The following is a 14,388-nucleotide window of genomic DNA, read 5'->3' as shown; positions in this document are numbered from 1 at the left end:
ACCTTCAAAACAAAGAAAAACCAAGCTTGAACCCCTAAAACCCGAAACCAATAAGAAAAATTCAATGGCTTCCTCCAGTTTCAGTTCACCTTCACCACCTGTTTTTACAAGTGAAAACATTTCCATATGGAGTGTTAAAATGAAAGCCTACTTAAGAGCTTTCGATTCGTGGGAAGTTGTAGAAATCGGGAGTGAGCCACCGGAGTTAAGGAGAAATCCTACTGTTGCACAAATCAAGCAACATAATGAGAAAGTTGCTAAAAGATACAAGGCACTATCTTGCATACACTCCATAGTTTTAAATTCCATTTTTACTCACATAAGGGCCTTTGAGACAGCCAAGGAAGCATGGGACAAGTTTAAGGAGCATTACCAGGGAAGTGCCCATACACGGCAAATGCAGGTACTTAATTTATGGAGGGAGTTTTAGGTATTAAGGATGAAAGAGGAGGAATCGATAAAAGATTATAGTGATAAGGTTATGAAAATAGTTAATCAGCTAAGGCTTCTCGGTGAAGAGTTGAATAAGATGAGAATAGTCAACAAAATATTAGTAAGTCTGCCTGAAAAATTTGAGTCCAAGATCTCATCATTGGAAGACTCCAAAAATCTCTCAACTCTCACCATGACAGAGCTTGTCAAAGCTCTCCAAGCTCAAGAACATAGAAAAGTCATGAGAAGTGATGATAAGAGTGAAAGTGTCTTGCTGATAAAGCACAAAGGAGGTGTTAATAGTGGCACCAAGAATAAAGAAATGGAGAAAAGAAAACCAAATGGAAAATACCCTCTATGCCAACACTGCAAAAAACAAAATCATCTTGACAAATATTGCTGGTTCAGGACGAATGTGAGATGTAGGACCTGCAATCAGCTTGGCCATGTTGAGAAGGTCTGCAAGACCAAAGCAAACCACTAAGATGAAAATGCAGCAGTGGTTGAACACAAAGAAGAGACAGAAGAAGTTTTATTCATGGCCAAGATATTTAAAGTTTCAAGAGAATAATGAGATATGGTTCATTGATAGTGCATATTCGAATCACATCACTGGCAATGACAACATTTTGCTAACCTGGATCGAAACTTCAAATCTCAAGTTGAAATTGGAAATGGATAATTTTTTAAGATTTGTGGAAGAGGCACAGTTGAAGTGGAAACTGCTAAAGGTATGAACAAAATTTCTAATGTTTTTTATTCACCAAAAGTGAGCTACAACTTGCTTAGTGTTGGGTAGTTACTTAAAGAGCATTATTCACTTGTATTTGTGGACAATTTATGCACTGTATTTGATCCTAATGGTAAGAAATTGTTCTCTGTTGGCATGAAGAACAAGTGATTTCCTTTAGATTGGAAGGAAACACATCATCAAGCTTACCAATGCTTAACTGATCAGACTGAATTATGGCATAAAAGGCTTGGTCATGTGAACCATGATTTCTTAGAGCGCATGGCATCATCAAATCTGGTTGAAGGTCTTCCTAGCAGGATCAAGATAGGACAATTGTGTGATACATGTAAGTATGGGAAACAAAGTAGAAAAGCTTTTCCAAAACAGAGCACGTGGAGAGCTGCTGACAAGTTGAAGTTAGTGCACTCGGATGTAAGAAGTCCCTTCTCTAAGCAATCATTCAATGGCAGTAAGTACTATCTCACCTTCATTGATGATAAATCTAAATTCAATTGAGTTTATTTTCTTAAGCAAAAGTCTGAGATGTTCAATTGCTTTGTTAAGTTCAAAGTGTTTGTTGAAAATCAAGCTAAAAAATCAATTAAGACACTTAGAACAGATAATGAAGGTGAATATGTCTCAGATGAGTTTGAAAGATAGTTGGTTAAGTGTGGCATAAAACACCAGCTCACAATTCCCTACAATACACAACAAAATGGAGTAGCTGAAAGAAAGAATAGGACTTTGCTTGAGATGGCTAGATGTTTAGTTTTTGAAAAAAAACTATCAAAAATTTTATGGGATGAGGCAGTTAACACTGCCAATGATTTGCTAAATATCATTTACACCAAAGCTCTTGCAAATGAGACTCCACATGAGTCATGGTATGGTGTTAAACCATTAGTGAGTAGCTGCAAGGTATTTGGATGTATAGCTTTTGCACATATTCCAGAATGTAAGAGATTAAAGCTTGATGAAAAATCTAAAGTTGCTATCCATCTCGGACTCAATGAATCAAGTAAGGGTTATCGACTCTTTGATGTAATGACAAGAAAAGTTTTTACTTGCAGAGATGTGGATTTTGTAGAAAACAAAAGATGGAATTGGATCTCTAAAGAAATTGAGTTGTTAGATGACTTGAGAATTGTTGATGATAGTGAAACTGCTCCAGTTGAATTAATAAATGAAGAAGATGTTGATCACTTGCCTATTAGAGGAATTAAAAGCCTTCAAGAAATATATCAAAGGTGTCATGTGGCCATGATTGAACCTTCATCATTTAATGAAGCCTTCAAATCTGATAATTGGAGAAAGGTAATGCAAATTGAGCTCGAGATGATATAAAAGAATAACACATGGCAACTTGTTCAAAGACCAACCAATCACAAAGTAATTGGGGTCGAGTGGGTCTTTAGGACCAAAGTAAATCCTGATGGCACTGTCAATAAGCTGAAGGCTCAATTAGTAGTTAAGGGTTTTGCTCAGGAGTATGGTATTGATTATACTGATACCTTTGCCCCTGTTGCAAGACATGACACTGTCAGATTATTAGTTGCACTTGCAACTAAAGAAAGGTGACAGATATGGCACTTGGATGTTAAATCAGCTTTTTTAAATGGCATACTTGAAGACGATGTTTATATTAAGCAACCACAAGGCTTCACAGAACCTAGAAAACAAGACATGGTTTGTAAGTTAAACAAAGCACTCTATGGCTTGAAGCAAGCTCCTTATGCTTGGTATGGGCGAATTGATTCCAACTTGTGAAAAAAGGGTTTCATCCGCTGTGAGAATGAACCAACATTGTACATAAGAGATTGTGGTTGCCAGCAGCAAATTGTAGTTTTTATTTATGTGGATGACATACTTTTTACAAGTCCAAATAGCTCACTTATGGTTAGATTCAAACAATAAATCATGCAAGAATTTGAGATGACAAATTTGGGGTTGATGACCTATTTTCTTAGAATGGAAATTTTTTAATATGATGAATGGTTATTTATCTATCAAAGGAAGTATGCTTTCAATCTACTAAAGAACTTCAGAATGAGTGAATGCAAGCCTGCATCCACTCCATTAGCTATAAATCTGCAATTAACAAAAGAAGATGGCTCGAGTGCTGCAGATGCTACATACTACAGAAGTATTATTGGTAGCTTACTCTATTTAACAGTTTCCAAACCTGAAATAATGTTTAGTGCTAGCTTAATGTCTAGATTCATGCAATCACCAACCATGAATCATCTCTCTGCAGCAAAAAGGATATTAAGGTACATCAAGGGAAACATTTATTATGGAATCAAGTTTTCCAAAACTTCAAGCTGTGAACTAAGAGGATATGCTGATAGTGACTGGGCAGGTAATATTAATGACTCAAAGAGCACCTCTGGTTTTGTATTCTCATTTGGAAGTGGAGTCTTTTCATGGCATTCTAAGAAACAGGAAGTGGTGGCATTGTCATCTGCAGAAGCTGAGTATATCTCAGCATCATCAGTTACCAACCAAGCTATATGGTTAATGAAGATGTTGCTTGATTTGGGAAAGCCACAACTGAATCCTACTATTCTTTGGATTGACAATCAATCGGCTATTGCATTAGCCAAAAATCCTATTCAGCATGCTCGCACCAAGCACATTAAAGTGAAATATCACTCAATCCAAGAAGTCGTGAAGAACTTGGCTTTTGAAGTTTGCTATTGTTGTTCAAATGAGCAATATGCTGATATCATGACTAAGAGTTTGTCAAATGATCAGTTTATATGTATGAGATCGAATTTAGGTGTCACCAAATTAAATCTCAAATAGGTGTGTTAGAATTAACTAGCATACTAGGAATACTTATTTAGGATTTTAAATTTGCAGACAGTTATTGTTAGTTTTCTTTCTTTACATGTTGTTAGTGGCATTAGTTGTCAGTTTGAATTTCTTGTTCAGTTATAGTTTCTCTCTCTTGTACTTCAGCTTTAAACGGTTAAGATGTTCTAATGAATATATCTCAATTCAGCTTATGTTTTGCTAATATTTCATCCTAAGTTTTTTCTTTATCCTTTCCTTTCTCAATTTGTTAACAGACTAGATTAGATCTGGTAATTTTGAACATGACACTAGAAGATACGGGTTAAACAAGTTTTGAGTTTAGTCTTAACGTGTTTTGTATCTAATAGTGTCTGACACGTTAAGACACGAAAATTTTCATGTCGTAACGTGTCTGACACGACAAACACATTTAAACACGTTTACTTAATCGTGTTTAATCGTATTATCGTGTTTAAAGATGTATACGTGACACATTTATTAACCTATTAAAAATTAATAATTAAAAGCTATTTTAACCTTATATAAATAATTTTAAATAATTTTTTTTAATTTTATAAAAAATATAATGTAATTATACATGCTCAATCTTAATTTTTAACTTTTGGTAATTATTTGATGTTATTATTATTTTTATTTTATTATAATTATATATTTTAAATTTAAATAATAAAATTATATTTAATTGTAAATATTTTTATTTAATCATGTTAATCGTGTTAAACGTATTATTAATCATACCGTGTCGTGTCGTATATTGACACGTTTAATAAATTGTGTTAATCGTGTCGTGTCGTGTTACATATGTATTAAACATGTACGTGTACGTGTACGTGTTTTAAATTTAAAATATAAATATTAAACGTATCGTGTTTATATTTAGTCTTAATATATTTCGTGTCTAATCGTATCTGACACGTTTATCATACGTTAACACGAATTATTAAATCTAAATTAGAGTGCCTGGAGGCTGTGCTTAAGGAAAATGTGCAGCGGGTGAGTAACAAGGGTGGATTGGCTTGACGAAATGCATTGTCATGCTCGGTTGATCTAAAGAACACAAGGAAACTGCTCTCAAACTGGTGTAATATGCTACATAGTAAATCCTCCAGATTCTAATTGGATAAGAAGCAATGAACAGCATGGTTTCTATGCGGATGAAATCGGAACCTTGTCCCATCAAAAAGTTGTGAGGAAATACTTGACTTTTGAAGGGAAAAGATTGGAATTCTTGACCCATTTCCTCTTTTAAAAAACAAATTCAAGTTAGCACTCATATCAGGGCTAAGTTATAGGTTCTTTAATGTCCCATAAGGTAGGATGATGCATAGAACCTGTCACTCAAACCCCAATGTGCAAAACCATATGCAAAAGGCACTGAGAAAACTGGCTATCACATCACAAAATTTTGACGTTAGAAGCAGAAAAATAACTTTCCCCTACTTTAGTTTAAGACCTGAATCCAAGCTTTGCTAAAAAAAAAAAAGCTTCGTGCCCTTTGTTCCCTGCGCTCTGTGCAATTTCAAGTGTCAACTTTTATCTTCCTATACACTTTTGTTTTCCTTTTCGGAAAAGCTTTAATTTATGCTGTGGTGCGATTGTGGGGACAATGGTTACTGTTCTGCAAATCAGTGGGTGACCAAAGGTACTTAAAGAGAAATATAAAGAAAAGGGGGCATCAAAGCATCTAATTATTTCTTAGCATTTCCATATCTGGCTGCTGTCTGAAGATCAAATTTGAGTAGCATAAACTTTTGTCTATAAGCTAGGTTTCAACGAAGAGGACCTACTAGTTGAAATGGTGATTTGGTTGACCAGCTGTTTAAGTTTTTTATAATTAAAGGAATGAGGAGGCAGGGCAGCGAGAGCATCGGCTACAGGTGGGGGGGGGGGGGGGGGGGGGGGGGGTAGACTTTAGTTAAATCCCACAGCTCGATGCATGGAAATCCACCCTTTTTCATGATTGTGAAGCCATTGTTGGGCTTCAAGTGGATCCGCTCTCACAGTCTCACGTAAGCTTTAAAAAGTTTCTGTGAATATAATTTCATGCCGTCTACTTTAACTACCAAAAAAAAAAAAAAAGCATTCCAACCATACCTGGTGGTGCTGCTCAGGCTATCAGAATCACTGCCAAAATTTCTTTGGACTTTGGTCTTTCCTCTTTTTCCTTTTGAAAAATTTTGCCTGCGAAACCATCCATACCCTTTTTAAACGAAATCTTGATTTTTATGGGTTATTCACGTATTGAAGCAAAAATAAAAGCATCTTTTATCTTTTGAGGAAGATATTTGGCCTCAAAGTCATGATAATGAGTAAAATGTTGGGAAAACGAATGGCAGAACCGTTCTAATTTGAACTAATAAAACTGTCCCACGGTAAGAGAAAGAAAGAAAGAAATTAACTAATAAAACTGCCTCTGGTAATTGGTTGCAAGCTGTAGTAATCCTAAGGTTTGAAAAAGCGAGTGGAAATGTCAACCCACAAAGGATCAGGAAAGGATATTTAATTGCTAACAATTCCATGACCGTTCGAGTTGTAGCCATGCATCCATGATTATGGCTCTAGCAAAGCTAAGCTCCCCCTTTCACTTTTGATGCATGCGGACCACCTCTCAATTCTCATGCAATTATGATACTCTCTGATGCACCATCACCCATTAAGTTTTTATTTTTACTTTCTGCTATACTAATTAGTTTTCCTTTAGGAGTTCATGCTGATTCCTACCAGGGACTTACACATGTAATACTACTGCAGCGAAAAGAGTAACATTTTCATGTTGGGACTTTCTTTTGTAAGTTTTTGGGTAATTGACTGATTGTTATGAACTTAAAATCATTGGCCTGCTGTTGTTGTACTTTTTTCATTTTGCTTTATAATGGTAAGTCACGAGAATCTTTACAGTACATACATGTATAGGCAAAGTTAGTCCAGAATCAGTGAATCCTGATGAATTTCTACATATGATAATCTCACGGAGACATGCTGCTTTCTGACATATAGTAGAAGTGTAGAAGGTTTATCCACAAAAGCGCAGGGTGAGTTTTGAAAGGAAACGTTGGATAAAGCAAAAGAAGGTGATGATTGAGATTGGAATAGGAAAAAGAGAGGGGTGATTGAAAATAGAAAACAGGGTTTCTCTCTCTTCTTTCTTTTTTTCTAATTTTTCAATGAATGACAGATTTTGACGCAGTGCATGTCACGTGCGAGAGAGTGAAAGGGAGGGCAGTGATTTGCTGTTTTGGGTGTTAGGCAACCCCCATAAAATATGTCATGTTGTTTGGTCGTGTTCGAGAGGGCAGTGAGGTGGTGGGGAAGGAGTTTTTATTTAGTTTCAAAACATGAAATGATGATGCCGATGACGATGGTTATGATTGTGATAGAAGTGAGCCTCTTTCCAGCTCTACTGCCATGTGACTCTCTCTCTCCCTTATCTCACACTCACACTGCCTACATAACTAAGTTGCCTGTTCCTTCCCTGGTAGGTTGGTCAAAAGACTCGAAACAATCTGTCAAACTGTGCTGATACTTGTCATATAAGATTTCTCCATTATTTTCAATCTAGGCTTCCCTACATGTTGTTGAAGGCTTGGAGCCCATCCACAAGGATGCACACATCAGCCCAAAGTCTGGATTTTCCCCATCATCTATGCCATCTCGAGTCTTAATCCACTTGATGGAAAATCAAAAACTTGAAATCAGATTATCAGTAAAAAGCATCGAACTAAGCTTTATCTAATCCATTCAGCTTCTTTTTAACTTTGATATGTCAAACTTGGTGCATCAAATTTGTCAGACATAATACAATCTCACTTTCTGGCATTCCATGGGACCTAACCTCTCTTTTACAAGAATTTATGATTACTTGCATGTCTCGTTCTGTTACCAATTCTTTGTTACTGTAATGTCGTTGAAAACTTGTCTGCAGCTCCTTTACGTGTTTCAGGTTAACTTGTAGTCAGCCCTCATTCAAAAAGATAAAAGCAGTTCCCAGTCACCTTGATAGAGATTTTGCTGCATAATCATTACTCCCTAGCATTTTCTATTTTGTCTGCGTTTTGTTTTCTCCTTGCTTGTTAATAATCAATGTCTGTTGCTTTCAACCGGTTGAATTTTGTACAAGCAAGCTCCTTCCTGCCACTAGTCTGGCAATTACTCTTATAATTAGGTTCTTTAAGCCGATCAAAAGACCAAAAGGAAGAACAAAAGGGTACAAAGAAAAAAAGGTTTTCAAGTTTTAAATAGCATTGATGACAAAATGTTAGACCAGACCAAAGATGCTATCTATTAATATTATTGATAGTAAATGCAGTTGATCTCAAGACATACAAAGCATCACCAATGGTTTCCAATGCAAATTTGGAGATGGGATGCTTTATTTATGAGATATAAATACTAGCCATCATGCCAGTGGTTGTGCACCCATTCCCCAGTAAAAGGGGAGTACAAATGAATAGAAAGGAGGTGTACAGGAATCATTGCTTCTGCCATACTGCATATCTTTGTCCGCAGGTTGCTAGTGTCCACTCTCTGCCAGTTGGGCACCATGAGCCATCCCCAATCTTCATGGATACGTTTTCTCCAATAATTGCGGAATAGAGGTTGTTCTGGGCCTCCAGTATTCTGACAGATGACCGGCTGTGAATACCTTGACGCCTTCGAACATCCATCTGCATACAAAATTTAGAAGCATTCAACGGAAAATATTTGCTTGGAAAACCAAACTAATGCATGGAAATGGCTGTGACGCATACCAATTTGACAATTTGTTCGTGGATGGAATCACCCCAATCATAAAAGTGATCATAAAAAACTGTGGGTATTCCTGGATGTGTGAGTATGTATGCGTAACCCTGTAGAAAAACATGAAGCCATAACTGAATAAAACAAATACCCAGATCAATAATCACAAACAGCTTTGTGAATGAAGAATGAGACTTAAAACATTACTTTGATGATAAAATCAACACTTTATAACACATTGAAAAAGGTTAATTAAAAAAAAGGTGTCCTAAGTCTTATAACTTGCGTTGTAACAGAAAACAAAATCCACAGGAAATTGCGATGCTAGTCATCTTGGGCTGTTGGGTGTATGCAAGAAACAGCATCTCATACCTCCATAATATGATTTGAGGGGAAAGGCCAGTGAGCCTGCAAGAATAAAACAACTGGTAGGGTGAGTAGATTCCAGATTGACCGATACTTCTTACTGCAAATGTTCAGCAGAATGAATCCCTACCACTCCTAGGAGCAAATCTGAACCCTTTCTACTTTAAGCGCAGGGTAATTAATTGTTCACCAGATGGGCATTTCTACTCTTTAATACTTACGGTTTCTCAGAATTGCCAATCTACTTAAGCAAAAGCATATAAGGAGTATATACATGTTTTTTTTTTACTTCGATGATTTTAAATTGTAAGGACATCATTTCATGTAAGTGAAAATAGACCACAATACAGCCCAGCCAACTCAAAGAGTGTCAGTATTCTTAAGCTGCATGTCATAAGCAAAAATTATGTGCTCCCATGTTACTCTCAGAACCATTTAAGTTGCAAATGAAATATATCAAGAAACTTCTAGTACCTGAGTTGAGCCTGTATCATGGTTATCGATAAATGTGACAGCCCTTGAGGGCCACCACCCCATAACACCCGGTGGCTTCCCTTGAGGGTCACGCAGGCGCCAAAACTGCCCCTTCACAGCTTCCTGCAAAGTTACAACTAAGTAAATAACAAAAAAAATTGAAAGACAAAAATCTGATTTCATCTGGAATTGAAGTAACCTTACATAGCGGCAGGTCTTAATCAGGGGGAAGACAGTGAAGCAAGTATCTAAATAAAGACGAAAGAGAATTTTTTTTTTTTTTTTGAAGACATTGGCATTATCATTATCAGCAGAATATGGTGTCAGATTAGATGAAAACGCCAGTCCTGTTCTCTTTGTAAACAGTAGTATACTTTTTGGATCATACCTGAAGAATCCCTTTGGTTGTGAAGTCAAATGCAGTTGAAAGCTGTCCAGTGGCATCAATCCAATTAATGATCCTTTGTCTATGGCTATCTGCAGTAGTGATTGTGAATATAATGAAATGCCTCCAAAAATCATATTTAACCAGTCAACTATAAATATATCAATAGCTTTATTGATGAAAATGAATTAAGAATTTTTTTATGAATGATCTCAAATATGAAAAACAGATCAAGCCCATTACCTTGGTTGTAGTCTAATCCATATCCATTGTAGTTGCAAGAATCCCAATACTCCCCAACAGAAAAAAGAGGCTTTGCTCCTTCAATGTATTCTTTGACATATTTTGCTAAGTAACTGAAGCAAAACATTATATAGCAATATAAATTCCATGATAGAAAGCAGATCATTTCGAGACAACAGTAACCTATGAGTACGGTATAGTCATTACCCCCTTGCAAAATCAAAGCGAAAATCTTGAAAGCCCACACTGCGTAGCCACTGCAGCCATCCTATGATGTCCTTGCGAACAAAATGTTGGCTGTGATCAATATTTGGAACCCCATGGAAGTTGTCTCCAGTGCTTCGATTACCCTGAGACATAAATTTGAGGTCAGAAGATATCTTACATTACAGTATATATCCACAATTACATCAAGAATTATCATTTATTGCCAACTAACATAAAGCATCATAGAGGGGTGCCAATATATTGACTATTATACCAATCCACCAGTACAAGATGTGACAGCATGCTCATCCCATGCTAGTGGAATTCCATCATAACGGTTATACAGTCCTCCATGACCTTGAGTAGTCCCAATACGATGATTGATTACTATGTCAGCCATTGCTCTAACTTTGCACTGCTTCAGTTTTTGGAGTAAAGCTTTCAACAGCTGCTGAGAGCCATATGAAGAATTGAGTGAATAAAGGTTTTGGGGAAGGTACCCTGCAATAAAACATGAGGAAAACAGATACATAAATATAAATCCTGGTCAAGCATGTGTAGAATCGATAAGAAACTAGCTTCTGTTTAAAAAAATTTTGCTGTCTGACCTTCTGGTGAAAAAGAGTTACTTGCTGGTGGCAACCATACAGATGTAAACCCAGATTTTGCGATGTCAGGAACTTTCTTTTCTAAGTTTCTCCACCAGTCATATTTGTGAGACTCCCAGTTAAAACCCTGTTGAACAAATTATGCAATTTTAAAGTTCTTCCTCAGCTTCAGCAGTCAAACGTTTGTTGTGAAGAATTTAATGCAACTATTCCCATATACTTTATATTAACATGGTTATTTCAAAACAGAGACAACCACTTTTGAATGAGTAAAGAGATCAGTCCAGTGGTATAGAGTATATCTTATATATTATAAATTTATAAATCAACACATACAAAACCATAAAGCATTTATCAACTCAACAAAGTCTCCAAGTTCCTGTAAAAGAGAATGATCAACATTGTCTAATTTACCTGCAAAAGGATTTCCCTTCCATTGCGCAACACAGCACCTGAAATTAAATCCAAAAGTATACTTTAGAAGCAATTTTCTCTTGCACTTTTCTCAGATCATTAACTCTAACAAATCAAAAAAGGATTATTATTGAACATATTCAGCTTATTGTTAGATTTTCTTTCTTGGACTTTCTCACAGATTGTCATACTGAAGTATGCCATTTCAAAAACAAAATTTTTGCACAATTGAAGTACAAAATAAATGAACAAGAAATAAAGAAACCTAAACAGTACCAGCTCTAAGGTTCCATTAAAAAAACGTTCATATCCAGCAACTCCAAAATCCCCATTATTATTTCAGGGCCAAGAGTAAACAACAAAATAACAAAGAGAGAAAACAACATATACGGAAAGGAAACGAATGAGCATACCTGGATCAGTGCTTTCTTCAACAGTCTGCATTTCAACAAAAGGTGACATCAGAGAAATAGTATACACGCATACACAAAAGAATGCAAAAAATATCATAAAAAAGAAGGAAAAGAGCAAGAGAATTACGTTGTTGTAGTTACCCATACTCAAATTTGACGCTGGATCGTCGAAAATGGAGCACAGAGATACCCTGCATGCGCAAACAACCCACAAGTTTATAACTTCGATCCTGCTTATAAAACATAAACGCAAGAGCAAGACTCTGTTTGATTGCCAAAGGAGAACGAAAGAGTAGAGTAGCCAAGCAATCTGTTTAGAAAAATAGTTTTTGTTTCGCAATGATCGTCGAGAAAGCTAATTCCTTACACGCGAAAGTCAAATCAAATCAGTTGACGAGTAACAAACTTTCAAATATGCAAATTAACGCGGCAACATTGAATCAAGAAACGATATTTTGAAAAAAAAAAAAAAAGAGAGAGAGAGCGAAATGAACGAGCAACCAATACCAAGGAAAACTGAGGTTGCGATCGCAGCGTGGATTGGTTCTGGCTTTCTCGGCCTATTAATAAAGGGAAGAAGAACAAAAGAAGAAAGAAGGAAAACTTGGACAAAGACCCGCGAATTGGAATCACGGAGTTGCATCCATGAGATAAAAAAGGGGAAAAGGAGGGAATATTGAAATCCGCCTCCCACGACCACCGATACCGAATTTGGCAGAAAGGAAAAGGCGGTGGTGGAATCTGCTTTTGGAATGGGAGAGAATTTATTCATATTTCAACGGTAAACAGCGGCAGCTTGAATCGCTGAGTCGGATCGTTTTCGATTGTGATGTGAGACTTAGAGAAGGAGGGTTAAGGAATCGAGCGAGTTTGAAAATGTTTTGGATGGCTGAGATTTTCGGAATACACCCAAGGAGAAAGAACGGTTAACGGTTAGGATCGCAAATAGCCATGAATTTTAGAGGGAAAGCTTAAGAGTTAAGTTGAGTCAGCGAAGCGACGGTGTCGTAATACTAAACCAAACTATTAATTGGTTTTAATAGAATAAATTAATTAAAATTTCGATTAATTTGATTCAGTTTGTTTAATTTTGGTTTTAATGGATTACTTATTTAATTTATTACCTTCGGAGCAAACTTGGGTTGGTTTACTTTAAAAGGGGCTTCCAGCAGGCTACATGGGTCGGGTCCATAGCTAGGCGGGGCAAGCTCATTGATATTTGTTATTTTATAAAATAATTTTGACATAATATTTTAAAAATTAGTATAATGCTCGACAAATGTTTGAATTATTTAAGATAATTCAAGTAAATTTATATTCTTCTATTTCATTGAATCAAATTTTTATATTTTTATTTCAAGTCAAATAAATTATGATTAATAATTAATTAATTATAATTAATTAAAATATTATTTATCGTTTTATTCTCATATAATATTAACGTGACAGTAACATAAGGAGTGAAAATAGTCATCATATCACATCATCATATTACGTCAATACCACTTGATATAATATAAAAAATAATATTTTGAGTAAGTTAATCATTAATTATTGAGTAAGTTAATCGTTAGTCATAAAAACTCATTTACCTCGAAATAAAAATATAGATTTTTATTGAATACAATAAAAGAATAAATATTTTATTTAAATTTTTAAAATAATTTATGATTTTTGTATATATTATACCTATTGTTACATTCAATCAAACACTTATATTTTTATTTTGAGCAAAATAAGTTTGAATAATTAATAATTGATTAACTAACATTAATCAACACAACATTTGTTTTTTTATATCCATATAATGCTAATATGACTTCGATATAAATAGTAAAAATATCACATCATTTTCATCATATCGTATTGTTATTTATTATGATATATAAGTGATATCGAATAAAAAAAATGACATTTTAATTAACAACAATTAATCATCTATTAATAGTAACTTCTCAAAGAGAAAATCATTATTAATATTAAAAAGTATTTTAAAAAATCTAAAAATATAAAATTATCATTGAATGGAATAAAAAATAATAATTTATATGAATTTTTTTAATAGTTTAAAAGTTTATATATTTAAAAATTTAGACATTTATATTATATTTTTCCTCGAATAAATTTGGTTAACTTTTGTACAAGTAATTAAAAAAATTTAAATGAGAGAAATTATCCAATAAATAATAATGACGTTTTTTGAAAATCTAAATTAGATACTTTTTCCATATCACCATTATCATTATCTTCATTTGACATTTGTTCTTTTACAAAAAAAAAAAAAAACATATTTAACAATTTAAGTGCATGTTTGGCCTAATTTTTTTTCAACTTATCTACCTCTTAAAAGTAAAAGTTAGACTAAATATAATATTTTGAGAAACTCTTAAAAAAATAATTTTCTTTTTAAGAACAAAATTAAAAAAAAAAGCTTAAAAAAAACTCAAAGAATGAGCTTTTTCTCCTCTTCTTTTAAAAATGCAAGAATTTTTTTTTATTTCAAAAATATCCTCATTTGTTAAAAATAATTACAATATTACCCTATAAAAAAATACCTTC

General features: G+C 34.6%; 1 protein-coding gene across 2 annotated transcripts; it reads right to left on the bottom strand.

Annotated features, from left to right (window-relative positions):
- Window positions 1–8,237: 8,237 nt before the first annotated feature.
- On the bottom strand, window positions 8,238–12,538 carry AMY2 (alpha-amylase-like 2). Of its 2 annotated transcripts, XM_018125278.2 has the most exons (13): window positions 12,337–12,538; window positions 11,957–12,020; window positions 11,830–11,854; window positions 11,417–11,454; window positions 11,003–11,129; window positions 10,669–10,895; window positions 10,395–10,537; window positions 10,188–10,300; window positions 9,948–10,036; window positions 9,560–9,682; window positions 9,092–9,127; window positions 8,731–8,829; window positions 8,238–8,646 (listed from the first exon to the last, which is right to left on the bottom strand). In XM_018125278.2, exons 2-13 carry the CDS (start codon window positions 11,972–11,974, stop codon window positions 8,452–8,454), a joined length of 1,233 nt encoding a protein of 410 aa, XP_017980767.2. In that variant the 5' UTR covers window positions 11,975–12,020; window positions 12,337–12,538; the 3' UTR covers window positions 8,238–8,451. The 2 variants fall into 2 exon arrangements, with proteins under 2 accessions (XP_017980767.2, XP_017980766.2); XM_018125277.2 differs by lacking the exons at window positions 11,957–12,020; window positions 12,337–12,538 and having other exon boundaries at window positions 11,830–11,878.
- Between the last annotated feature and the right edge of the window lie 1,850 nt (window positions 12,539–14,388).

The sequence above is a fragment of the Theobroma cacao genome, chromosome 8 (assembly GCF_053813885.1).
Source record: "Theobroma cacao isolate CCN51 chromosome 8, ASM5381388v1, whole genome shotgun sequence".
NCBI lineage: Eukaryota > Viridiplantae > Streptophyta > Magnoliopsida > Malvales > Malvaceae > Theobroma > Theobroma cacao.
Note: the sequence above shows the minus strand (reverse complement) of the source record. Positions and strands in the feature narration are given on the sequence as shown.

Excerpts from the sequence above, each read along its gene's own strand:
- AMY2 (XM_018125277.2), bottom strand. The coding sequence starts at position 11,878 with ATGTCACCTTTTGTTGAAATGCAGACTGTTGAAGAAAGCACTGATCCA. Across the intron at positions 9,683-9,947 it reads CAACCAAAGGGATTCTTCAG|GAAGCTGTGAAGGGGCAGTT; the intron begins GTATGATCCAAA and ends GTAACTTTGCAG. Across the intron at positions 9,128-9,559 it reads ATGATACAGGCTCAACTCAG|GCTCACTGGCCTTTCCCCTC; the intron begins GTACTAGAAGTT and ends TTATTCTTGCAG.